This window comes from Diadema antillarum, unplaced genomic scaffold (assembly GCF_040938485.1).
Source record: "Diadema antillarum isolate AM-2024a unplaced genomic scaffold, OU_Dant_1.0 seq00000152_RagTag, whole genome shotgun sequence".
Classification (NCBI taxonomy): Eukaryota; Metazoa; Echinodermata; class Echinoidea; order Diadematoida; family Diadematidae; genus Diadema; species Diadema antillarum.
Genome location: NW_027271225.1, coordinates 466,791 through 494,519, shown reverse-complemented (window position 1 = coordinate 494,519; position 27,729 = coordinate 466,791). Strand labels below are relative to the sequence as shown.

The following is a 27,729-nucleotide window of genomic DNA, read 5'->3' as shown; positions in this document are numbered from 1 at the left end:
ACCAACTCTGTTGCTTCTCATGTTTGTCACAAATATGTATCGAACAGAAACTGTAGTTCTGAAATTAAAACCAAAGTGGTCAGGTTGATGTAATTAAGCCTCTAAAATCTTTACTGCAAACTGCATTATGCATAGAGTCATGAACAAGTAACTCTTCTGCTGACGAGAAGTCTGCTTAAGTTTTTGAATCAAGAAATTGTATGATTTCCAGAGCAAAGATCACCCACTTCATTACCTGTTTCATTTCAGACAACATGAGTTCTACCAGCCCGAGACTTTTCGTCTAGCCTATTTCGAGCATGGAAGGTTAAACGTTTGAAGTTTTGTACTAAGAAGCACGCTGATGAGAAAATAAAGACATCTTTTCAAGAGCACAATTGAGGGATAGTCTAACAGTACTTCAGAGGGAAGCTTTGGGTTCTTGCTGACTGCTGCCTCACATCACCACATTCACCATCATGCCAAGCATCAAGTGTGCAGGAGTTCAGGTGGAATTCCCATTTGAGCCATATGGCTGCCAGAAAGACTACATGGAGAAAGTGATTCAATGTCTGCAGACGGTGAGAAAGATGTTCAGAGTAGTAATTATACAGAAGCGCATTTACACTGAACAATATATTTGCTGTGACATTTTCAGTTATAGAAATAGCTGTAAAAAGGAAAGAATGAAAAGAAAAAATGAACCCAGTCTGTGTCCACTTATTGTATGTTTACAGCATGCTAAGAATATAGACTTTAACATTCATTTCCGCTCATGATAAGATACTGTAGATGAAATTTCATATTGATTGATTGATTGATTTTATTTCTGAATTTCTTTTTCACACATAGATGTAATGCAAGTCAGTTAAACAAACTAATTGAGTATAACATTATTTGAATCTTACAGTTGAAACAGATAAGCGATTAATTCAAACATCAAACATTATTTCATGATAATGCATAATGAAAATGAGCAGATTTTATGTTATGCATGCAAGCATTGATATACATATTTGTGGAAAGTGAGATATGGAGTTTGACATGAGACTGAGCCATTGTATGCATTTGTGTGTGATGGTTCAGTGATATGCTCACCAGGCAAGTCAGTCATATCAGTTTTGTAAAGAATTCTTTCTTTGACATTTACAAGTATGTGTCTTGCATGTCTTTTGAGTTGTTTAACAACTGAAAAGTGACTTCTCTTTTGAACAGGGTAAAAATGGAGTGTTAGAAAGCCCTACAGGGACTGGCAAGACTTTGTGCCTTCTTTGTTCTGCGTTGGCATGGCGCCACACGTACATAGCCCAGCAGGAGCTAGGCCGATGTCTGAAGGGGAGCAAGGCTGATGGAGCAGTGGCTTCCTACCAGGAGCAGCTAATGGGAGACCTGAAGGCAGGGGCAGGATGGGGAGAAACCAATGAGGAAGGTTAGATCAGAGCAGAGGAAGACTAGATCTGGGCCCTGTTTCATAAAACTTGTTATCAGTGACAAGTTGTTATGGTTGTTATAAGCTACAGAAATCCTTGCATCTGATTGGCTAAGAGCAAATTTGTCATAGAAATGTGGCAGTTGTCACTGACTTTTTTTTTTTTGCAATTTATTAATGTTTTCCAGTGATCTGGCAGATATAGTGTAGAGGTGAGAAGCTTATTCTTTTCCTCGACTGCCACTAAAGTAAACATTCAGGTGACTATTTTAGTATAGGTTTAGGTTATGAAAAGTGATACAGATCTATACAGCAGGGAAGATTTAATCTTTACTCTTTATGTGCCACATTTGCACGTCCCACTCAGTTGACGGCGTGCCAACTTGCAGTTGCCCAGTTGCCAAAGTATTTTACTGTTCACTTTGGACTTCTATTGATAATCACGAATAGCTGTTACCCAAATTTGTAAGCTTTTATGACTGTAATTCAAATCAAGCACCAGGAAATGTGCTGTGACTTTCCAGAAATGTGCATTTATTGCTTTCCTATGTATTTATTTTTCCTCCAAGGTTTATTCATTGACAGACCAAAGATAATCTATGCCTCCAGAACTCACTCCCAGTTGTCACAAGCTGTGGACCAGCTGAAAGACACTATCTACAGGTACAGTGACTAACAGAATACTTAACATTGGCTGTCATAGTATGAGATACATAGCTGCAGTATGTGAGGACACACATGTTGTATTGAAAGAACGTGTAAATCTTTTTTTAAAAAAAGACATCCGATTTTCCGTTATCTATGTTTCCTATTCTCAAAATATGATGTTATGAAATCAATAGCCACACCACCAATACCATTTCCATCATGCAAGCAAGAAAACAATGTTTCATGTACAATCATGTCAAATGCTGCCTTAAGTTATAGTCCAGTAAGAGTCAAATTGCCCCTTCATCTTTATTGAGGAAGAGGAGAATATCATATCATTATAATGTCTAGAGATTCAGAACATTCCGTAATAAAGATAACCTTCCTATGTAGATAGAAACATACCTTAAGTTCAAAATTGGCTCTGCTGACCAAAACACTTTAAAATAACCTGAGTAACCCGTGATATGAAAATGCCCCTACTCAGTGCCTTACTCCTGTAAAATGAACAATGTTCACGGGCATTTTAATTTCACGAATTTCGCGAGAGCCGAGATTTGCGAATTTAAAATGCGTGATATGAAAGTTCATGTCTGCACTATACGCATTGAATGTTAGAGGCAACTCGTGAAAGTTTCATGCTGCGAAAATATCATGTTTTACAGTATGTCTTATCTCAGGAAGATTCCTCTTTATGCAGACACATTATGAAATAATCTCAATTTGAATGTGACAGTTTACAATAAGACTCTTTTGATTCATAATTGTGACTGATTGAATGAGAATGCATACTAATTAATCACAAAAAGTTGTTTATTTTTATAAAATGATGTGTTTCAGACCCAGAGTCTCTGTGTTAGGATCAAGAGAACAGATGTGCATACACCCTGAGGTTCTGAAAGCAGAAAGCAACTCAGCCAAGGTAGGATGACTCTTATTTCTTTGTACATGTGTACACTGTGATGTTTTGCTCAACATATTTTTTCCTTAGCACTTTTCAACTGTTTTAAACACTGACTAATCATTTATTTGTGTTGGTGAAGGGCAATTTGTTGCTTACAATGTAGTTGCAATAAAACAATTTGACCTAAGAATTATTAAATAATACATATCGTCGGTGGGGCGACAAGACCTTATATCTACAAAAGGTCAAATGTTCAGGAGAGAGAGAGAGAAAAAAAAAAAGAATGGCAGCCACAGCACAATATCAAATGAGAGAGCCTTTCCTTTGACATGCTGTGGTGGCTTCATTTTTTGGGTAAGACAGCTTGGATTTGGACAGGGCATCTCTTAACTGATTATCTGACTGTTAATCCAAAAAAGTCATTTTCACCAAAATTTCAGATACGAGGTCTTGTTGCCCCAGCGATGAATGCAGTACTCACTGCTATAAGGGATTAGAACCATCACTGTCTATCGGGCAGAAGCTCGGTGGTCTACTGCCCCACTTCTCAACCAGTGGGCCACAATGTCAGCCAGAAACGAAATTTAAAACTTATTGTATACAATCTTACTAGGCCTAAAAAAAAAGAAAAAAAAAAGTGTATATTTGTAGGATCCAAGTGGACATCAGGTTGTAAAATGTTATGAAGGATGGGTTTAATTTATATGATGCCTGCCAAGGAATCAGGAGGTTATGGGTTAGAATCCCATACGAGTATGTATGTCCATGTTTTTTGTTTTGTTTCGTTCTGGTTTGTTTTATTTTTATTATTATTATTATTATCATTATTATTATTGTTATTATTATTATCATTATTATCATTGTTATCATTATTATCATTATTATTATCATCATCATCATCATCATCATCATCATCATCATTATCATCGTCATCATATGTCCTACATTTAAACCAAATTCTATCCATCAATCAATGGTATGCCTATCCAAAGATGTGGGTGTGTATTGGCTGTGTGTGTTTGACACAGCAAATAATCCCCCACCACCGAGGATATTTCAGTAAATTTTCATGACTCTCTCATCTTTCTCTAGGTTCACATGTGTCGAGCTAAAGTGAATGCCAAGATGTGTCACTATCACAACAACCTTGACAGTGAGTGTATCATATCAATACATTCAGAAACCATTTTTTCCTGCTTTGATGCATTGTCTTTTATCACAGTTTTATCATTCATAGCTCGTATTTCATAACAGAATTTATATGTCTTTTTCATTTGAGCCCCGTATAAGTCATGTACCCATGTAGCTGCAGAATTTTCGAAAGATTACAGATGGCTAGATTCATAATTAATCCTTCAACAAGTAACATATTTTTTGGAGATGGAAGAAATTCCTTTCCATCCCAAATATGCATATATTTTTCCAGATTTTTCCTAATTTTGTGCAGGTATAATGAATTTAAGTTGTTTGAATTATTTAATCTTTTACTAATGTGGGATGCACAATGAAATTCAGAGTTTTCAATCAAATGAGGAAAGATTATAATATCTGCAAAAATTTACCCAAAACTCCATGGCTTAGAAGGGAAAGACGGTCATTCATCACCTGGGAGATTATTCACTTGTCATCTTGGTCCCCCACCAATGCTTCAAGTATTTTAAGCAGCATGCCTAATTTACAAAGCATGTTTGCATAATGCAGTGTGTGAAAGCACCGAGGTGGAAGCATGATGACAGGATAACAAAGTGAAGATAGAATATTTAAACCAGATTCACAAACATTTGTCCAAAATTGACTGATGTCTCTTTTTATCACATAATTTATTGTACTAATGAAGTACAAATACAATGTACAACATTATTGTACTTCAGTACTCCCATGAGTTAACATTATGTGTTCAGCATCATACAGTGTAATAGTTACAGGTATCCTTGAGCAAGATTAGACTGATTGTGCTCTGACTGATTTGCAGGCAAGAAAGGAGAAAAGGCTTTCACCGATAGTATCCTGGATATCGAGGATCTTGTCAAACTAGGAAACAAACACAAGTGAGTACATATAATCATCTTAATGTCTTCCTCAGTTAAATTGGCAACAGAGTAAATGAGTTGCATTTCCTACATTTTTGAGACTGTAAATGTTGCTTCTGTGCAGCTATGAAAGGCATTACATGGAATCCCCATTTAAAACTTTCGACACTTATTTCAGTGTTTACAATCTTCACTCAATACAAACCGTTCCCTACTTGCTTTTTAAACATTGGTGATCCATTGATAGTTCTATGATATTCCCATAATCTCAATAAAAAAAAAAACTATTTATTTATTTGGAAGGGAGGAAGACACTGCAATACTTCTCAGAAGGATTTTTACTTTCCTGCATTTAGCCATCCCTTTAGTTCTAAAGTGTTCAAATCAGTTTGGAATGATAGTATACATTGGTCATGTCACATGTTATATATTTTCTTACTGTTACTTGCCATTGTATCTATATTTGCAGAGTATGTCCATACTACATGGCTCGGGAGCTGAAAACATCCTCGGACATCATATTTATGCCATACAACTATCTCTTGGACCCAAAGGTAAAAGCTCCATTCATGGGTCATTTCAACCTTCTCATGAATTCTCCTATTTGATACATGAGTTCACTGATTTTGTTTTCAATGTACCCAATTTCTCCAACAAATTTGTTTGTTTGTTTGTTTTTTTTTTGTAGCAATGAAGTAGAAAAAATATGGATAATGATTTATGTGACATTTTATTTTTAAATTGCAAACAAAAAAATAGTAATGTTGATGATGACAACTCTAATCACATCATCCTCTCTAGTACCAAGGGTATGGCTATCCAGTCTTGATGTACACTGCAGATAGTGATGTATACGAAATGATGTCCTTCATAACTCTGACTGCAATGTCATTGGGCTGAGGCTGAGATATTACACTTGATAGTGCATGTAAATAGATATCCTACCAGAGCTCAAGTTTAATTACATTAGATTTGTCCTATTTTGTCACCCTCATACATTTGTAGAATTATCAAGATTGAGTACTACTCGGGTTTTCCATAGGCATTCTGGAAAATATTCAGCAAAGTATGTCTGCGTATTAGTTACAGTCGTAGCTCAGTTAGGGTGGGATTTCACGGAGCACGCGAACGATTTGCGAATGACGCGAATGGCAAAATCCAGCATTCGCATTTTAGTCTGCAAAAGATCGCCAAACAGACGTGAGGGTTCGGAAGCGTCGTCAATAGTTCGCGAATGTCGTTTTTACTTCGGCGAGAATTTCAAAAAAGTTTGAAAGTTTTTGCGAACCTTTTCCGCACACTTAGTCGGGATTTGCTCGTGAATTGTTCTCGAAAGTGTCTTTAAAGCTTCGTCATAGGCGCAAGACCTTCGCAAGACACACGCAATATTCGCAAAATGTTCGTGAAACCCCAACAGACTCCGAAACTTTGGAGAATGTCTCGCGTATGTTACGCGAAATCTGCGAAGTTTTTCCGATCATTTTACGACGTAATCGCAAACTGTTCGCGTACCTTTTGAGACATTCTCGCGAATGTTTACCGCACGTTTGGGGGATGTATGACTTATACGTTATCTACAGATAAAAATCGTAGCATACATCTAAACATCAAAGATTTATTAACAACTATAGTAACAAAAGAAATTAAAAACTAGCAAAGAGAAAGAAATGTTTGATATAATATACAAAAAAAAAATCGCAGAATACACTTAAAATTAGTCTCAAGTATGTAAAATTTCATTGGAACTATAGAGATTATGTGTGGGAGGAACTGCTAAAAAATCAAATGCTTTACTAGTGGAGATAGGTCCTATAGGAAAAAAATGTAGGCAAGCACACGATAGAGAAATGAGAGAAAAAGAAAGGAGAAACAGAGCAAAGAAAAAAAATTCAACTGAAAACAGCTTCCACCTCTCCTTGGGTACATTTTCTCCCATGATTATTGAAAATTTTTCGTTGTTCGCATTTCTGTCGCGTGTTCTTCGTGTACGTAACATGCTGTACTTTAGCAATGATACACACGACATTCGCACATACGTCATAGAAACTTCGCACAAATTGCGCAAGAATAGTTTTCGGCTTCATTGTCGGAACACATTCGGAGAAAAACTTTTCCGAAAGTTAGATTTTGTCATTCGCATTCTTCGCAAATCGTTCGCATGCTCCGTGAAATCCCACCCTTTTGAACTCCTTCACAAGGTGATGTTTGTTTCATATTTGTGTTCACTTTGGCATCTTTGAGATGCATACAAACATGCATAACTCTACAGAGTATGTCAAACGATACATCACATGTTGTGTTGAAGTTCTAGTATGAGAAATTCGAAGGATTGCTCTTATTGTTCATTTACACTTGACACATGCTTTCATGGCATTTTTTTTTTTCTTCTACTTTTCTCAGTCAAGACGAATCCATGGAATTGAGCTTCAGGGTAACATTGTCATCTTTGATGAGGCACATAACGTGGTATGTCATCCTATTATTAAACAGAAATCTAGAATTTCTTGAACCCTTAACTTGTCAGGCATGCAGTCTTTGTTTCTGAGGTATTTTGAAGAACTAAAAATCTACACAAATCGGAGTTAGGCCCATCTTTAAACAGCTCTTATTCTTTACACTGAGTAACCCATACATGAAACAGTGTGCACAAAGGTCACAGGAAAACTCTTCTCTTGCTTGGTCAAATCATAAGAAGGATAGTGGTCTCCTTATTCTTGAGCCCTCTGCAAACGTTCATCAATATGTACCCGGTAATTTCTTTTTATTATTGTCTTGTTGTTCAACTGGCCACTTTATGGCCTCTGGCACATTAAGGGAGAATCTGAAATCAAAGCTATTACATTTATACTGAAATGCAGTGTTCGTTTTTTTGTACCATTGGTTTTTTCCAAAGTTGACACAAAGTTGCAAATTAGAAATTGTTTATAAATAAAACTACAAATTTTGTTGTGAAAGCTTGTAAATTGTTCATGTTCACACTCCTTGTCATGTGTTTGTACATAAATTATCTATTCTTTTTTAGTTTGCTTTCGTAGGATGTACAGTGGTTACAAATAGGGATACCATGTAGCCTAAATCTGCTTCATAAATGTTTGTGATGTTCCTCTTTCTTTACATACTTGCACATTCTGTATAAGTACTTGTGTATATGCACTCTGTTTTAATATAATGCAGTTGTTTTGTCCATTCAGATAAATCATACATTGATACTTAGAAAGATGTTTGACCTTCATACTAAAACAGTGTGATGTAACTCATGTTTTGATGCTGAGCCCTGCTCTTTCAATCCAGGAAAAAATGTGTGAGGAAAGTGCATCTTTTGACCTGACCTCATTTGACCTGGCGTCATGTGTTGAGGAGACAGATCACCTACTGAAGAGGACAGTGGAGGTGACGATGCTGAATGAACGTTACCATGGTGATGGAGGAGGAGGTGAGTTGATGGATCAGGGATGAGCTTGAGTTACATTCTTGAATCTTGATATGTAGATAAACGCATCTTTTTCTTATTAACTTTGTGTAGAAATTGTTAACATTGTAACTTAGTCTTATTTTGACATTGGCTGAAAATTCAAGGCACTCCCACTGATCGAGCCTTACATTATCAAACTAACAGGAAGAAATGAATATAACAGAAATTTCAGTTGCCTCAGGGTCATCAGTATAGATGTGAAATTTATGTACAAAAAGTATTTGTTGTAGAAAATGTGTTGTTTTTTTTACTAAATGCTCATAACTTCTTATTGGTTCTGCAGAAGAGGAATTTGATGCTGCTGCACTCGCAACACTCAAGAGTAAGTTTGAACCTCCTTAATTTGTACCACACTAAGAGCCTGTAGATTATGTACTTGCTGTAAGTCTTGTGCTTGTATTGTAATCATGTGACTAAAAGGGATAATATTATTGGTTCTGCAGAAGAGGAATTTGATGCTGCTGCACTCGCAACACTCAAGAGTAAGTTTGAACCTCCTTAATTTGTACCACACTAAGAGCCTGTAGATTATGTACTTGCTGTAAGTCTTGTGCTTGTATTGTAATCATGTGACTAAAAGGGATAATATTGATATTGGTTGAACCCTTTCAATCAGTTAGCATATGTCTATCTCCTTGCATGTTGCTTAGCTTTCCCATTTCTTGTTACTCTTCATTTTATGAAAATATGTGCCAAATGGATTACAATCTGTGTGATTGTAAGTACATCTCCTATGTATTGTGACTGTTATACCGCAGACAGGTGACAGAGTACTAGTACCAGGGTAAGTCTAAAAATATCCACAGTACCTTCAACTCAATCAGTGCATTTTAAAAAACAGTTACTTCTGCAGATAAAAAGAGTTTACACTTACATGTATATATGTACATATGTAATGCATAGCTTAGGGCGATCAATAAGATCTTCACAGATGAAGTTTTCTAAGAGATAGGATTTGTAGCTTTCAGTATTAAATAGTCTGTAGATTAGGATACTCCAGAGTTTTGACTTTTACCACTTTTATGTTGTAAATATAATATGATACTCAATACTACACAAATTATTTTCAGAGCTGTTCCTTGACCTTGAAGAGCACATCAGTTCCTTCAATATTCCCGAGGGAGGACAGGGTATCACTAAACCTGGCAGGTCAGTCATTACCTCTACATGATGGCTTTTTTTGTGCTACCTATAGACAAGCTGTTCTTTGCTGTAATTCATTTCATTTGTCTCTATGTGACAGCTATGTGAAGAGCAGCATATTCCTGTAGGAAGACAATGAAGGGAAGTCCCTTTCACAACATTGTTAGTTTGGAGTGGAGTTCGTTATTGCCCGAGATAGTCAGAATGTATTTGTGGCTGATCGAGATATATTCTTTAGTCCTATAAAACAAGAATAAAAAGGACATATAAACGTGAAACCCTGACACAGAGAGATTGTCTCACTGTACTTTCCTTCATGTTAAGTACATATTACATTAGCATATTTCCATTTGCTCTAACAATTTGAAAGCAATTACAATAAAAAACAAGTCTTTTGACAATATGACTGGAATAAACAATGACTGAAGAAAAAATCTAAATGAATAGATGCAATATGAATACTATTTTTTTTTTCTTGACAGCTATGCCATGAGAACTGTTAATGCATAATGCTTCATGTCGGGATAAAACTATTTCTTCATGCTTTTCTGTCAATAGTTTCATCTACGAGTTCTTCAGTAAGGTCAACATCAATGGTGAGACTAAGAATGAACTCATGCAGCTCTTGGAGAAAATGATAGCTCATTTGACCAACAGTGAGTAATAACACTATTTCCAAAGTTATACAGTTGAACCTCTATTATCCGGCCTCCCTTTATCCGGATCTCTCTATTATACGGACGCAATCTCACCGTGATTTTTTTTTTTTTTATAATCACGGGAGGAAAGGGGGATTCCCAACTCCTTGAGAACTCCTACACAAACACACATGAATTACATATTACTTCCAACATCATTAACATACATTACATCAAATTTCCTTCCATATTGCTTTCCCTCAGACATTTTAACATCCCCAAACATCCCCAAATGTAACAATGAAAAGGTTGCAGTATACACATTACTACATGTGGTACTACAATGGGCTACATCAGTACATGTGTATATATATGTACATGTACAAAGCATTGAGTCTCCCGTATCCGGCCAAATCCCTTATCCGGATGAGCCCCGGTCCCGACTTGTCCGGATACGAGAGGTTCAACTGTATCGACATTGACATTTGTTAACTATGGTGAAACCTCACTCCTAGACTTTAAAGTGAAAGAATATGATTGCCTGTTTTCAGCAATTAAGAATGCCTTGATTCAAAACATAAAAAATGCTCAGGAAACAATTTATTCTGCTGATATCATTGATAACGATACAGCTTTTTCTTCTTTCACTAGAAGTATTTGTACTAGTGTTATACCCAGGTAGTCTCAGGGTGTGGTCATTGATTGATCTAAAGTGATGGCTAGAAAGTTAGTTTGGAGAGAGAAAGTGTTTCTTTCATCTACTCAATATTTTGGCTGTGCAGCAGCAATTGATTCTTCTGTGCTGGTTTCTATTTTTATTTCTATATAGAGTTTCTGAGAGTTCACTTTGAGTTTGTTTGTTTGTTTGTTTGTTTGTTTTTCCTGGAAGTATTTTGCATATTGGGTTAAGAATTATTGTGTCTTACAAAGCTTTTTATTTAATTTACTGTACATAAATTTGTATGTTATAACTCACTCTAAATGTATTTCTGAACTTATCCTTTATTTACTGACCGAGGTAATCATGCCTAACTTTGACGAATGTCCATGTTGGTCTCTTTGTTTTTCTCCAGGCTCCACTTTCTTCCATAACAAAGCAGCTGGTCTGCAGAAGTTTTATGACATTCTTACCGTGAGTAAAGAACAGTGTTCTCTATGAGACACAATGAGTTACTACAAATAGAAAATGTAAGATCACACTTTTCACTCATCTGTATTGTTTGTAAAACAATAGAGTATTTGCCATAAGTATCAAATTCCAAACTCCTAGTACTGTCACTGCATCTGACCCTGATGAAACATGTTTTGGAAAGATGCTACATGATGATTCTTCTTCTTCTTCAGAGTGAATTTAGATTTAGTATGCTTTTGCCAAAATCTGTATTTTAATACTGCCTCATCATATGTTGACATCATATAAAAATCTGATATTATATACTCATTATGAAGTATGTTTTATATGTCAAGTATCCCCCTCCCCTTACTTGTGATTCTCATATGTTTGTATTTCTAACCCGTTGAGGACGGTTTGATTTTGCTACAGCACGCATTTCCCATAGACACCTGCCCGAGTATACTCGGGACTTGTCCCCAACGGGTTAACAGATTGTTTTTAGTCGTGATGGTCCTGGGACCAACCCAGGTCAAATCACTGTGATTATCATATGTTTGTGTTTTCAACAGATTGTTTTTAGTCGTGATGGTCCAGGAATCAACCCAGGTCAAATCATGCCATCACAGATGACCAAATACTACAAGGTCCACATCAGGAATGCTGAATCAAAGCAGAAGAAAGGAGAAAGAATGGACTTATGGACGAGTGCAGCAAATAAGTCAAAGAAAAAAGGTATTAAAGTAGACTTTAGAACTATTTTTTTCCTGTGCCTGTGGCATTATTGTGGATTTTGTTTGCAAGGTACCAAGCCATGTTAAGTAAAATGTCAAAGACAATTACAGTTAACATATTCCCCTAACAAGCAGTTGTACACCAAAGTCAAACATTAGCATACCTGAACATATATGTAGCTTTTGCATACATTTAAAGTGAAAATATTTGACTTAATTCCATAAAGGAAATGAAAACAAGATGCATGTGGATTCATTACAATGCCAAGTAACGTAATAGACAAGGAATCATCAATTACCAGAAGATCTCTGTTTTGTGGCTCACAGAGTGTGCTGACAAATGTGACGTCTGCACTCATTATAATCTGATGAAAATGCAGATCATCCACTTAATACTCAATTTTTGTTTCACTAGGCAGATGCAATGTTTAGTGATGCAAAATATGTATTGAAAGTTAACAAGCAGGGCTTTATGGCAACAAATGGTGAAAACAATTGAATACAGTCAAATTCCTATTGAATTATGCATCCAATTTGGGTTCCAGTAGAAGACACAGAATAGCTGGAGCATATGTTAAGTGTGCTATGCTTTGCTACTATGTGGGCAATGTATTTAATTGAATGTACGAGATGAATGTTTTATCTACACATATCCCTGTCATACAGGCTTCATCCTGAGTTACTGGTGCTTTAGTCCAGGGTTCAGTATGCAGGAATTAGTGTCTCAAGGTGTACGCTGTATCATCCTGACATCAGGCACCCTAGCACCGCTCTCTTCATTCAAATCTGAGCTCAGCATGTGAGTCTTTCTCTCAGCTTCAGAGATAAATGTCTGCTTGATAAATTTCAACTTTATAGATTGTTTTCACCTATTATCAAATGTCTTTAAATATGTTCAGCTGGTTGCTCATCATTTGACAGTAGGCCCTCATTATCTTAGAGATGGTCACAGTGTCTAAGTTGAAGTACAGATGATCAGATTAAGGCTGTGAATATGTATAAACATTTGATAAAGCTTATCCAAACTTGTACATGTATAAATTGTTATAAAATAATTCATCAGCATATTTTAGGGACAGAGATAAAAGTAAAAAAGACAAAAGAGACTGCATTTCTTGTAATAATGGAATTAAACAAACACATCTGAGGCTGTCATATTTTACTTCACGGGAAACATTTAAACCAGCTGTCTTTGCTTTTCCTTTTTTCTTTCTTTCTTTCTTTTTTGTTTTTGTTTTTTGCTTTCACTAAAGGAGGTGTTAGATATTAACAGATACCAACACTCCTGATACTTTGACTTATTGTGTTTGTTCATAATTTCAGAGTTTTCCCTTGATTTGATACTGACTCTCCTTTCTTTTCAGAGACTTCCCAATCCAGCTTGAGAATCCTCATGTGATTGACAAACACCAGATGGTAGTGGGAGTCATCACCAAGGGTCCAGATGGCACTGTCCTCAACTCCTCCTATCAGACTCGCTTCAATCGTGACTATGTACTCTCACTGGGAAACACAATAGGTCAGTTACAGACAGATAACAATACAGGTTCACGAGAGGGAATGTAATACTGATTAAAATTACGCTGGCAGCATAAAACCAACAGCATAGATTCCTCCCAATTCATGTGAAATAAAACTGTTTAGGCCTCTCACATGTGGAAAAGTAAAAGTCTTTGAATAATAGAACCTGACTCGCGAAATTCGTGAAAATGAAAACGCGTATCGCATACAAGTATTTCTTGTAAGCGTTTCTTGTATAGATTTTGAGTGACATCTTTACTCTGGTCTTCTCTCCTGGTAAACTTTATTCACATGTAGGTTTGAAAGTGACATCTATAACATGATGTTGAAATGTTCCTGTCGCAGTGAATTTTGCTTGGATGTATGTTTTGAAGTGCCATCTTCCTTTCTCTCCTCGTCAACTTTGCCCGTATGCTTTTAAGTGACATTTATACAATAATGTTGGAATGTTCCTTTCTCTTCTAGTAAACTTTGCCCGTATGGTACCAAACGGTCTCCTGGTGTTCTTCCCATCCTATCCAGTCATGAACAATGCTATGCAGGTTTGGCAGGTAAGGAATTCTCTTGTCATTTTGAGCTCAACTCCTCCACCATTGCACCAGTCATTCATTGGCAGTCATGTCCCTCATTTTAGTTTAATGTGATTTAAAATGTAATTTTGTTCATCAGATTTTGTCCTGACAGCATGCTCTGTCTTTCTGTCTCTTACTCATATATCTCCCTCTCTTCCTTTCTTAATGTCATTTTCCTTCACAAGTGTTTGTAATCAGCAGATGACACTTTGAACATATTTATCAACAACTTACAAGTGTAGCAAAACAGATAAAACTTATCTCTTTTAGAAAGAAGAGTTATTGAAATTCTTTCACTGTTTCACTTTCCAGCTTATAATGGCATTACTTTCACTGACTAATTGCAAAAAGTTTCTGTTTCCATCTGATATAGTAACAATATATAGATTCCATTAGGTTACTATTAAAACTCTTTTGTTGAATTCTGGTCTTTTATTACAAGGATTCTGGTGTTAGCAACAGGATCAGTCAGTACAAGCAGATCTTTATTGAGCCTCGAGGGAAAGCGGACTTCAATGAAGTGAGTTATTACACCGTGTTTTTCTTTTCTTGAGTTTTTGATGCCTCCACCCAAGGTGGTAATGGAACCTTTATGTTTTCTGGTTATCAGTTTGTCTGTCTGGCAGGTCTGGATGGAGGAATTTAACCCATACATCATATTCTTCAAAATGTATACTCATCAAATCTTGCAGGTATGAGCCTCGGGGTAGGATATTGTGTATGTAGTTCCCAAGGGGGTGTTAGGGTGGGGCCACTGAGGGCCAGAACACTGAATTTCAATCATCTCAACAGTGAAACAGGGAGTTGTATTGTGTTTGTATACCTTTGTAGACAAAGTTGTTCTTCCCTTCCCAGAACCTTTCAAACCATTCAAACCGTTCAGTTCTTTAATATTATATATGACCCTTCTACTCTCTTCATGTCTACACAAGTCACTGAGACTAAGGGTCAGTGTAGAGATAATGTATCATACTGTGAGTCAAGTGTCCACACTTGTCCCTCTTTCCTTTACAACATTTGTTAGTGCAGTTCACATGAAGATCAAGAAAATCAGCCTCTATGGGGTGGGTATGGCCTTTGCAAGGCCTTCTTGCTGTAGTGATTGCTAACAAAATGAATATCTTGCTGTTAGTAGTAATTGCTAGCACAGTGAACAGAGTCAGAGTAGCAAGGCAGAGCCAAACTACAGGCTAATGGAATGCCACCAAAATTGTATTTGTTTTGAAGCTTATCTGAACAATAAACTGTCCAGAGCTCTCATTCTTTTATATGTTTCAAAAACCAAATGTGATTTAATGAATTTGCTCCTGTAGTGTAGGATGATGTATTCCTATCATAGTGTACAACACAAGGGTATCCTTACAATAAGGGATGTCTGCAGGCTCAATGTGCGTGTTTCAGAGATGTCCAGTCCTTACTTTATTTTCTTGATGTTGAATGACCTTTGAACCTCAGACGATGGAGTCATTTTATGAAAGAGTCAGAGATCCGACACAGAATGGCGCTGCCTTCTTTGCAGTCTGTAGAGGGAAGGTAAGTTTTAGCATTATGTCATTCCTTTTCCATTATGACCTGGAGCAGAAATATTATCATCTCCACCTTCTTCCCATCAATGTGATGATCACTGTCTTCATGGTCAATTTCATCACTTTTTATCATCAACATCTTCACGACCAAGAATATCATGATATGTACATTTACAGTATTACATGCACAGATGAAATAGATGAATCCTGTATGTTTGACTTTCTATTTAGCAGATTTCAAAGCTTGATCTTTGTCAGATTTCTTCCAATTGTTCCTGTGATTTCTCCTGTAAGTTGTTCTTGCATATATAAGAAACTGTAACAGAAATCAAGATAAACCTCACCCAGCAAGATAATGATTGATCATTGAGGGCTTGTAATTCTCACATTGACATTGTTCACAAAATAGTTACCATACAAAAGGTGAACTCCTGTTCCTTTATATGTTTTAGTGTACAAAAACGTTTGTGATTGCTACAAACTGTACAGGAAATTCTTCCAGTGCAAAGTTTGTGATGAGTTGTAAGGGTAATGTTGTGTAATTGGGAATTCTTGGAATCAGTTATTATCATTATGAGTAAATTTGTTGTATTCACTTTAACAAACTTTCCATCACAATCATCAATTTGGTGTCCACTCTTGATGATGTGGGAATTTCCAGACAGCTAGTTTAACACATAATTTCTGCTTGACAAATTGCATGATTAATGTCCATTCACACCCACCAGGTGTCTGAGGGTCTAGACTTTGCTGATAACAATGGGCGTGCTGTGGTGATCACAGGGCTGCCATTTCCCCCTAGGATGGACCCTAGAGTCATGCTAAAGATGCAGTACTTGGATGAAGCCAGGAGGAGAAACCCTGAGGTATTGGGAAGGAAACAAAACTTACCATGTACAAATGTGTTGATATTATTGTCAAACACGAATAACTTTATTAACATGAATTTCTAAAAGTGTGCCTTGTGGTATGATAATCCGTAAGTAATAAAGTGAAAGAATTTGAAATAATTTGCAAATGAAATATACGGTATTGATTTAAGCATCATAGAGGGGGTGAGAATGAGTAAGAGAACCATTCGATAGAATCATCAAAAAGATTGATTTCTAAGAGTATGGTGTATATATATATATATATATATATATATATATATATATATATCAGAGATATTGTTATGTTGTGATTTCATCGCTGATTTGTTCCCCTTGCATGTTACAGATATAAAGTATTGCTTTTGTACATTCCATTTCAAGGGTCTGAGTGGCCAGGTATGGTACCGACAGCAGGCCTCTAGAGCTGTCAACCAAGCCATAGGACGAGTCATCAGACATCGACAGGACTATGGTGCAATCCTTCTCTGTGATACCAGGTCAGCTGTCACTTCTTAGTCTTGGAGTTTGAAGAAAGTTACCTTGGATTAAAGGTGTCACCAAATGACATGAATATTAGATTGAATATTGGACAAGGAGTCATTTCCACTGGATTGCTGAATATCATGTAAAATGGCATCTTATGAGTGACATCATGTAACCATGGCAACACTTTCATTATTTTTATGTACATGAATAATGTCAATAAACCTGTTGCTGGTATGAAGGAATCTACTTACATTGTCATTCAGAGTTTGTATGATATAAATATCCCTGGCGCTAGACCCAGGTCGATGAGCCTAGCTTCTGGTTTAAGTTCCTGATCTTGAATAAAACAGTTTGCACAGAAATCAGTCAAAATAATTGCAATTTTGACAAAGTTACCCACAGGGAGATCTGATCATTCACATGTTACAGAAGCATGGGAAAATTTTAAATGCACTGACGGTCAGTACTTATGATCAAATTTGTGAATACTTGTAGTATATAATTATATCACTTGATTTTGACAGTGAGCTGGTTGCAGTGCTTTTTGGTTTGATATATGCCAAGAAATTTTATTTCACTTTGAACTACGTATTACACAGCCATTGTCAAGATACATTTCCCTTACACTGTGTCTGCGCATATCCGGCTAAGAAATACGCAAAATCCAGTTTAATAGCATCATTCAACACCAGTGGACCTACTCGCTCAAAAAGCTTCTGCTTGCTTGTGTAATGGATGTGATATTTGTCCATAGGCATAAAAAAAAAAGAACAACAGCAACCAAATGTTGCATGAAAAATGCACAGGAATGGTCAAGTCTTGCAAGCAATGTTTGTATGTTGTCAAGAATTATGAGTTATCCCCCCCCCCCTTTTTTTCTCTCTTATTATTTTCTTTTCCTTTTGGAATGTGATTGCTTTTGACTATTTGTGCTTGCAGTAAGTCATATCAGTGTATTTTGTGCTCCATCAGATTCACAAACTCAGACGCTCGTTCTCAGCTCCCCTCCTGGGTCCGCCCTCATCTAGCCATCTATGACAAGTTTGGACAGGGTGTCAAAGACCTCATGAACTTTTTCAAAGTGGTGGAAAGAGTGGCAAGTATTTATAATTAACTATCCAGTACTATCAGTAGCAAGTGGTAGGTGCTCTTGGGATATGTATGTGTGGCACTTTCTGGTGTATGACTGACCTAACAACCATATTGTGTATTCAGTGTAGTCTGCAAAATACTGGATGGGAAATTTGTGTGATAGCAGAAATATACTTATGAACAGTTTATTTGGCTCCAGACAAGTAATAAAGACATATCAACATTCTTTGATTGTGAAGAATAACTTGACTGACTGAATAATCTGGAAGACTTAGAGCATGTCATCAGGGCACAAAATAATACTATATAGTGTAAAAAGACTACGAGTGATAATAGTAATAAACTATAGGTTTTTATGGCAAAATTGATTAATATCTATAGCAGAATAACCCACTTTACTAATACAGAGAGTGTGATACAATGTATATTTGTCCATACAACAGAATTATACTCTTTGCAGCTGTAGTTGGGGTACATACACACATTAAGCCAGTTTCAATGAGAAAGTACAGGCTCATGTTGTTATTTTGACAAACTACATGTCAGTGTGTTGTGGTGGCAAAATGGTGTACTGATTTTTAGCTCACCAGAACCAAATAGCTCTTGTGAGCTATTGTGATTATATACTGTCTAGCAAACCGTTGTGTGTTGTGCCGTTCACATTTTCATATTCTCTGTTTGTTTTTTTGACTCTATACTGTACATGTTTCTTACTTGTTAATTTTGTTAATTTGTAGTTGCTACTCTGCAGTTCAGCCTTTTGGCTGCCATGGCAGTATTTCTAATAAACCAGATTGAATGAATGAATGGATCTTTTTGAACTCTGGGGTATAAATTTTTACCAAATTTGGCAAGAATTATCGATGGGAATAGGGAATTACTCTAGGATATACTTTGTACAAATGGTGATGGTGCCCCCAAAGGGACCATATGGCACTGCCCTAACACCCAAAATTAGGCGGATGGTGCCCATTGGATCTGCAACAATAGTCCTCCTAAAAATCGTCTTGTTTCTGTTTTTTGTTTCCCTGTGGTCATAAAGATGCCAAAGCCCAGCTTGAAGCCAGTTCAGACGGGACCAGTGCAGTCAGGATCATCACTCACATCTCAACAGGTGTCAAGCCACACCCGGCAACAACCTGCCCCTGTCCTAACATCCTCCTCCTCCCAGAACACATCTTATCAACTCCATGCTACTAAAGCCAAACATGTTGATGCACATGTTCCCAGCCTCAAAAGGAGAGATAGAAGTAAGTTGATATTTGTTAGGGTGATTTCAATGATGTGTCTTACGTATAAAATTATGCTGTAGAGTTAACGTGCAGTGTGCATAATACAAATAACATGATGACGCACCACATATTACTGTAAAAGTGGTAATTTTTGCGGTGTTGAAATTTTTACGCATTTCGCGCAACCAGAAACAAGCGCGAAAATAAAAGCACGTGAATATTTTTGTTTGCCATATGTTCCTATGCGTGATGTCTTGATTCCGCGGAATTAAAGACACACGAAACTCTTCTTACCCGGCCAAGCACGAAAAATTAGTCGCGCGAAAATATCCACTTCTACAGTATATAGCTGTGTATACGCACACAAAATGTAAAGAAAGCTTATTACATGAAAGCTCATATTTCCAGTGGAAAGTGTAATACTCTCTAAGGTGTGCAGTGGTAGAAGGTCTCATATGTCATATTAAGTACCTTTTTCCTCTCCCAAGGTCACATGTCTGATGCCCAGCTGAGAGTGATGTATGAGGAATCAAGACCAGCCCCTCTCCCCAAGACACCTTTCAGTCTACTGGATGCCTTACACCAAGCTGAGGTATGCCACATTATATAACATGTAGATAATAGAAGACCCTCTCCCCGAAACGCCTTTCAGTCTACTGGATGCCTTACACCAAGCTGAGGTATGCCACATTATATAACATGTAGATAATAGAAGACCCTCTCCCCAAGACACCTTTCAGTCTACTGGATGCCTTACACCAAGCTGAGGTATGCCACATTATATAACATGTAGATAATAGAAGACCCTCTCCCCAAGACACCTTTCAGTCTACTGGATGCCTTACACCAAGCTGAGGTATGCCACATTATATAACATGTAGATAATAGAAGCCCCTCTCCCCAAAACGCCTTTCAGTCTACTGGATGCCTTACACCAAGCTGAGGTACACCACGATGTAGATAATAGAAGACAAGGCTTTGTGTGTTATTTATTTGTATACAACATTTGTTCAAGTCTCTGTACAGCAGCCATTCAAGAGAAACAAAAGGTGCTGAGGTATGGTAGACATATTTCTTTGTGAACTTCTTATGCTGTGCATCAATGCATACAGTGGCAGTGTCTATAATCTGAGGGATATTTACACAAACACAAATTAATGCAGTACTTAGATATTTGCTATTTATTATCACTCTGATGTGAGTGGCTTTTTTTTTAAAGCTTATGTACGAACGAATGGTAACTCTGCTGTAGTTTATGAAGCTCTCTTTTGATTTCACCCACTTTAAATGCAGAAACCAAAGGAAGATGACGGGTTCTCAAGTCTAGCAAGCATGGTAAGATTCACTTCTTTACAATTACTCCAAACATAGTAAGATTCACTTCTTTGCAATCACTCCAGGCATGGTAAGGTTCACTTCTTTGCAATCACTCAAACCTCAGTCATGAGATATTTGTGAGGTAGAGGAATTCCATGCCTTGTAGTTCATTCTCTGATTTGTCATGGGCTGAAGTATTCCATTTCCCTGAGATCACCAAACTTGGTATTCTGTTTATACTTCATCTTGAGATCATTCTCATGTAACCAATTATAAGCTACAAACGGTATAAGACTGGTTATCATAAACTATAGCCCAGTCAATGTGTGTGTATCTATTTTTGTACAATATTCCCACATGATTCATTTGGGTATGCTCGCTACATGTGTCATAGTGTGCTACACCTGTTGATGTCTATGTATCTACTCTTTTTTCCAAAGTGTTTCTTTTCAAGCAAAGACTGATAGTGTCATGAAGCAGATGATTCTGAAATTGTGAGGATGCTGCTTTCAATTTTCTAGTTCAGTAAAACTAAAAATGAGAAGCTTATTGCAGATTTTTAGATTCAAAGTTATGCCTTTGTTTAAAGGATGTAAGACCTACAAAGTGTAATCTTGGCATGAGGCTTACATTTGAATTGAGTGACATCAAACATTGCTAGTTTTGCCACTGCTAGTATTCACAGGTTAAGGCATTCATATGATACATAAAACTTGATCTCTATGAAGTAACACTCGCATGCCAGTGAATAGTTTTATACACTTTATTCTTTTAAATGATGCAAATTGCACAGTCACATGCTTTGTACATCAAATGTGCAGCAGAATTAATAGTAATGATTTCTTGTTTTCCCTGCATTTTAGCCTAATGCCAGCCACAATCTTGCCTTGAAGAAACAGGAGGAGTCAAAGAAAAAGAAGAAAATTGTCATCGTAAGTTGAATATCAAATATCTTCACTGAAGTTTTTTTTTTTTTTATGTGATCGAAATTATGTGGTTTTTTTTTCTTCTTCTTCGTACCAAAATCAATAGATTATGATAATCTGCAGTTTCCGTATTCAGGAGTAAAAAAAAAAAATTGTTTCAAGTATTTGCTTTAAAACCAAGTGAGTAATTCCTCTTCTTCATCTTTCAATCAGAAACCAGTATCTACCAGCTCTTCCTCTGTGTCAACCAACAAGAGTCTACGCACAGCTTGTCTTGTGTCTGCAAAGGACTATGTGGCTGAGGTACAGTGATTATAATGATGATAATCAACCATCATTATGCATTGAATCATAAATTCCATTAATTTCTTTCTAGGTTTGGAACATGATAATAGAAATGTGGAATATAAACGGAAGAAAGTCAACTGTATTCAGCACAGTAATATTTTAAAATCTCGGGATCAAAATCCTTCTACTTGATGAGCTGCCTGTCAAGACAAAAGAGCCCATTTTACCCAGTTATAGAAAGAGGAATTCAGAGTTTGTGATACATCCTCTATTCAAGAAATATCTCCAGTTTCTCATTTTGCTTACATTCTGCCTGAATTAGGGCTTTGTTGCACAAACTTGATTACATATTGGTTTAAGCCAGGTGTAACAGTTAAAGAAAAGTCCTTAATGATAGATTCCGTTTGATCCATTTTGTCAACCACAGCTACATTCAAATAGGGTTATTGGTATAAGTAAACTTTGTGGTACAGTTTGTCATGAAGAAAGGATGATGGAAGGAAATGTCTGAAACTTGTGTGAATCTAAGCATTAGGAGAAGCACCCTCAGCAAGAAATGGGATTTCGACGATGCCAATGCTTATGAAAAAAACATTAAACACTTGCAGGTGTTTATGTGCCATTTGATTTACTGTTGAACTACAGTTGCACATCTAAATTCATATGTAAACTAACCATAACTTCTACAATATCAAGAATTCCAATTTATAAGCAAAATCCTATATACATGTATGCATAATGATAATATCATAGACAAGCCCAAAGTGCTCTACACACAGATTCCTTTTCATTGTGGTATTTATAGGCTTTTCATTCTCATTCTCTTTTTGTTTTTAGGTGAAGAAGCGTGTGAGCAAAGAAAACTACAAAACGTTCTCAAGTGTGATGCAGTCATACAAAAAGGTAATAATAGCTGATAATATCTTGAATAGCTGTCAATATGTTTGATAATATATTGACACACTTGTTACATTATATGTCATGTAATGGTGTGACTTGCGCGTTTATTGTATGTGCTGTGACCTATGCAACTACTTAATGAACATAGGACAAGCTCTTTTCTGGGAGTCTGGAAAGAGAGAAGATATGGTTAATAGGCAATGTTGGTAATTTGGTACCCACATCATACTAGACAGAGATGACGTTACTGAATTGGAATGTTAAGAAAATAATGATGACAGTGCCCATGTGAGATCAGTGCTTGCATTGAAGTAGGCCACCTGTGATAAACAAGACCACATCATTGCCATGTATGCTTGATATTCTGTGATATTTACTGATTTCTGCATTAACTAGTGATGAAAAGTGCAATATTCTCTCTTGCATATGCCAGAAGACTATAGAAGCAAAGGTAAAACACTGCTGGATGTCATCTCATTCTATATACTCTTTATACATGAGTGTCTACCCAACAGAAACACAGAAAAATTGCAAATATGCATTGCAGGGAACATAACCACAAAGGAATGCTTTTGTATTTATCTTGAATAATACTATGAAATCCAGTGATATCAGGAATAAAATGTTTGTACCATGAACTCTCTGAGGCATCATGTCCGAGGTGTCACACATTATGTTAAGTCCAATACCTGTAATTCTTTCTGATTTAAAGTACAGAGTAACTAAAGGACATGTGTGCATTTTGTCCCATGAGTGTGCACATTTTGTTAATCAAATGATTTGCTATGATCCTATGTTTCACTCTGTTGACATTTCTCTGTAGGATAATGACTTTGGGGTGATGATAGCTGGCCTGGCAGACCTCTTCACTGATGACCCCACAAAGTACCACCTCTTTCGAAGTAAGTCCATCTCTATCCTGTCAGGTGTGACTGTCTTCAAACTGTTTCGGGATTACTGCTTTATTAGCTGATGTTCCTTGTATCATAGATTATCAGAGCTCAAAATCATGCACAGCTTACTCTATGTATATTCACATCCATACACGGCAATGTTACAATGATTTTTTTTCTTGTATTCCAAATGGCTTCCACGTGAAATGTCAGATTTATTTAGAACTGATTTTTTTTTTTTTTTTTTTTTTTTTTGGGGGGGGGGGGGAGGGGAAAATAAGTATGCTACATGTGTGAAACAGGGAAAATGAGGAGCAAACATAAAGCATTGACTTGAAATCAATTGCAGAAATATTCACTGACTGAAAGAGATTCTGATGCATTATTTTTTCCCAAAAAAAAAAACCACATAGTTTTTGGTAGACTGAAGGCAGTAATGATATTTTATTTTTTTGGTTTTCTCATGTCTTTTCCATGGAAGAGTATTTTTATGCCTCCGCCACGAAGTGGCGCCGGAGGCATTATGTTTTCGAGTTGTCCGTCCGTCCGTCCTTCCGTCCATCTGTAATAAATTTTGTGGCAAGCGTAACTAAAAAACCTTTTGAGGTATCCTAATGAAACTTGGCATGTATGTGTATTAGGGGGTGAAGTTGTGCCTATCAACTTTTGAGTGCACTTGCTCAAGGTCAAAGGTCAAAAGGTCAAGGTCAAATATGTAAAATTTCACTATTTTTCCTCCATATCTATGCATTGCCTGAAGATATTTTCTTGAAACTTTGTGTATACATGATTTACCCAATTAAGATTCTCTGGTGAAAGTTTCAGGTCATGAGGTCAAAGGTTAAAGGTCAAAAGGTCAAGTAAAAATATCAAAATTTCACTTTTTTCTCTGTACCTTGGAAATTGTTCAAGGTATCTTCATGGAACATAGTATATATATACATGTACTGATTGGCAGTGATTATCTAGAGAATTCAGGGTTCATGGGGTCAACAGTCAGGGGTCAAAGGTCAAAGGCAACACTTCAAAATTGTACTATTTCCCTCATATTTATGCAATGCCAGCAGGATTATTTTTTTAACACTTGGTGTATGCATGTATAACCCAATAGAGATTCTCTGGGAAGTTTTTTTCTTTTTCTTTTTCTTTTTTTGCCTCAAAGGTCAAAAGGACAAAGATCAAGTGAAAGTGCTGAACTAACTGTTTCCTCCATATCTAGGAAATGATTCAAGTTATCTTGAAACTTACTACATACTTATGCATGTTCTGCCTGACAGTGATTATCCTATGAATTTTAGGGTCAAAGGCCACCTGAAAATGGCAACAATTTACTAATCAATACAGAAATTGCACTTTTTCTCCATACCTTGAAAATTACTCAGTGCATAAACTTATGAATGGATCAAAGTCAAGTTAAAGTTCTTAAATCTCCAAATACATGCTCTCCTATTCATCCAATTAAACCTAGGTCAAGGAAGGTGAACATTCAACACATTTGTGACAAACTTGTCATTTTGATATTTTGCCAATTTTATGAAAATGTAATCACACATTGTCCACATATACTATAGACCTATTAGGAAAAACATGCATTATGGCGGAGGCATACCAGTCGCCATAGCGACATTTCTAGTTAACTTTGACTTTTGCTAATCAGAGCATGCTAGTACTATTATTTTGAATTTTCATGCTGATATATTTTCTAGTCCATGTAAAAGGCTTGGTAACTTCTCAGTTATATCTTCACAGTTTATTTACTCATGATTGCTTCCAAGACAGAAAACACTTTGAGAATATAAGTATTGGTATTGAAGATGAACTTGCCAGTCTAGTTTGTTTGTAGGTTTATAATGGTTCTTATGTAACACAGCTGTTGCTACTGTTGTTACATTCCTATTTGTAACACTATCTCAGCAGAGTTTGGACAATTTGCTTCACTTACCACAGTGAAGAAGCACCTTGGATGTAAATCTTTCTTGCTATGATGTTGTGTATCAATACTAAATGCTCTGATGCTTTGGGGGAAAAAAATCTAAAACGTATGAGATATTTCTTATCAAACATAATCTCCTTTTTCTTCACGTACCTCAGAGTTCTACAGTTTTGTTCGCCCTAACCACAAGAAGAAGTTTGATGAACTTTGTCGTGAGGTGACAGGAGAAGGATGTGGCTACAAACCAGAGGATAGCAGAGAGAAGAAGAAGACTGAGATCAAGACTGAGAGTCATCCAGGTTGGTTAAACTTTGAAGACAGGTTTAAAGTCATCCAGGTCAGTCAACCTGAGAGGACAGGTTTAAAGTCATCCAGGTTTGTCAAACTGAGAGGACAGGTTTAGAGTCATCCAGGTTGGTCAAACTGTGAGGAAAATTTAGAGTCATCCAGATTGGTTAAACTGAGAGGACGGGTTTAGAGTCATCCAGGTTGGGCAAACTGAGAGGATAGGATTAAAGTCATCCAGGTTGGTCAAACTGAGAGGACAGGTTTAGAGTCATCCAGGTTGGTCAAACTGAGAGGACAAGTTTAGAGTCATCCAGGTTGGTTAAACTGTGAAGACAAGTTTAGAGTCATCCAGGTTGGTCAAGCTTTGAAATAGGTTTAGAGTGCATGTGAACATTCCTCGTCTTACAGTACTTTATATTATACAGCCACTACACACTTCCATGGAGAGATATACTGGATTGAACACCAGGTGTAAAGCAGCTACCATCTTCTTCTTTTTTTTTCTTCTTTTTTTTTTACCATGTGGGTAGCACTTGAATTTAGTCCATGCACCTCTCTCTCACACACACACACACACACACACACACACATACACACACATCTTAAGGCATTTAATTGAATTACTACTGTTTGTATCACAGTGAGCATGAAATCTTCTGATATTAAGTATATCGCCAGTTTAGTAGGGGCAGATGGTCTACAAATCTGTCCTTGTTTTTGACTTGTAGGTAGTAAGCGGCTGTTGGAGATTAACACCACCAGTGAGTCGGCCAAGAAGCACTGCTGTGGACTGGGAGAAGCATCGGCTGCCACCACCAGCAAACACCTTGATAGCACCAGCCAACTAAACCATGGCAGGTCACACTTATTAGGAGTTGGTACTGGGACATTGCTTGTGGGAACAACGGAAGTAACAAGGTATGTTTCATGAGCACTGTCAAAATAACTGGATATCATGTAACTAAAGGGTTAAACTGTCTATATGGTGATACCATTGTGTGTGCGAGAGTAATCAATGTAAATTGTGTTAAGTATTACTTTATATGGAAATAAAATCATATTGAATTGAAAAGTATCTTTCCTATCTACATGTATGCATATCCTCATTCAGTATGCAAAATTTCGTTTTTCTCATTGAATGTTGTAAGACATCAGTTTGAGGTATCATTTAAGGAGTGTGAATCGGGGGGGGGGGGTGTTGGTCTTAAAGGGTGTGCCTCACATTGCAGTGTTTTTCATGATTGTAAACACTAGTTATACTGCACAGTTATTGTAATAAATTGTTTGTGAAAAATTCACTTGCAACATAAGTAGACTAGGTAATTAAATGACATTGTTGGGTAAATGACAGCTTCTATCATACATACACTATAATAAATAGCGATGTGTACATGCAGTGTATAAAATATTGATGGGCTTTGTGAACTGATTGAGGCGAACATGACTAGGGCATTTCTTGTTTGTGAACACATGTCATATTTGTCCCCTATTGTGGAAACAAAGAGTGATTAAAAATGCAATTTGTTCTACTTCTTTTTGTTTCTGTGGACAGAAGCTCATCCAGTACAATGGCAGACCCAGCAGCACCTTGCAAGCCCTGACCAGTACTACTCACACATTGATATCACCAAAACACTGGTGTCACCCAAACACCGGCGTCACCAAAGACTGGTATCATCCGAACACCATTATCACCCAAAGATCATTATTGTCCTGACACCTGTATCACCAAAGATTGGTATCACCCGAACACCGGTATCACCCAGATACTAGTATCACCAAAGACTGGTATCAC

General features: G+C 36.8%; 1 protein-coding gene across 1 annotated transcript; it reads left to right on the top strand.

Moving 5' to 3' along the window:
• The first annotated feature begins 393 nt into the window (after positions 1-393).
• On the top strand, positions 394-27,561 carry LOC139727791 (regulator of telomere elongation helicase 1-like). Its single transcript, XM_071638764.1, has 32 exons — positions 394-560; positions 1,195-1,408; positions 1,978-2,071; positions 2,897-2,978; positions 4,053-4,113; positions 4,933-5,008; positions 5,460-5,544; positions 7,391-7,456; positions 8,282-8,423; positions 8,746-8,784; positions 9,533-9,611; positions 10,164-10,261; positions 11,317-11,375; positions 11,927-12,089; positions 12,755-12,887; positions 13,453-13,607; positions 14,075-14,160; positions 14,624-14,701; positions 15,637-15,714; positions 16,436-16,573; positions 16,961-17,076; positions 18,038-18,161; positions 19,200-19,407; positions 19,878-19,981; positions 20,683-20,724; positions 21,570-21,638; positions 21,846-21,935; positions 22,758-22,823; positions 23,644-23,722; positions 25,805-25,945; positions 26,663-26,852; positions 27,487-27,561. Exons 1-32 carry the CDS (start codon positions 459-461, stop codon positions 27,533-27,535), a joined length of 3,306 nt encoding a protein of 1,101 aa, XP_071494865.1. The 5' UTR covers positions 394-458; the 3' UTR covers positions 27,536-27,561.
• The last annotated feature ends 168 nt before the right edge of the window (positions 27,562-27,729 follow it).

Excerpts from the sequence above, each read along its gene's own strand:
- LOC139727791 (XM_071638764.1), top strand. The coding sequence starts at position 459 with ATGCCAAGCATCAAGTGTGCAGGAGTTCAGGTGGAATTCCCATTTGAG. Across the intron at positions 4,114-4,932 it reads CTATCACAACAACCTTGACA|GCAAGAAAGGAGAAAAGGCT; the intron begins GTGAGTGTATCA and ends ACTGATTTGCAG. Across the intron at positions 5,545-7,390 it reads ACTATCTCTTGGACCCAAAG|TCAAGACGAATCCATGGAAT; the intron begins GTAAAAGCTCCA and ends TACTTTTCTCAG.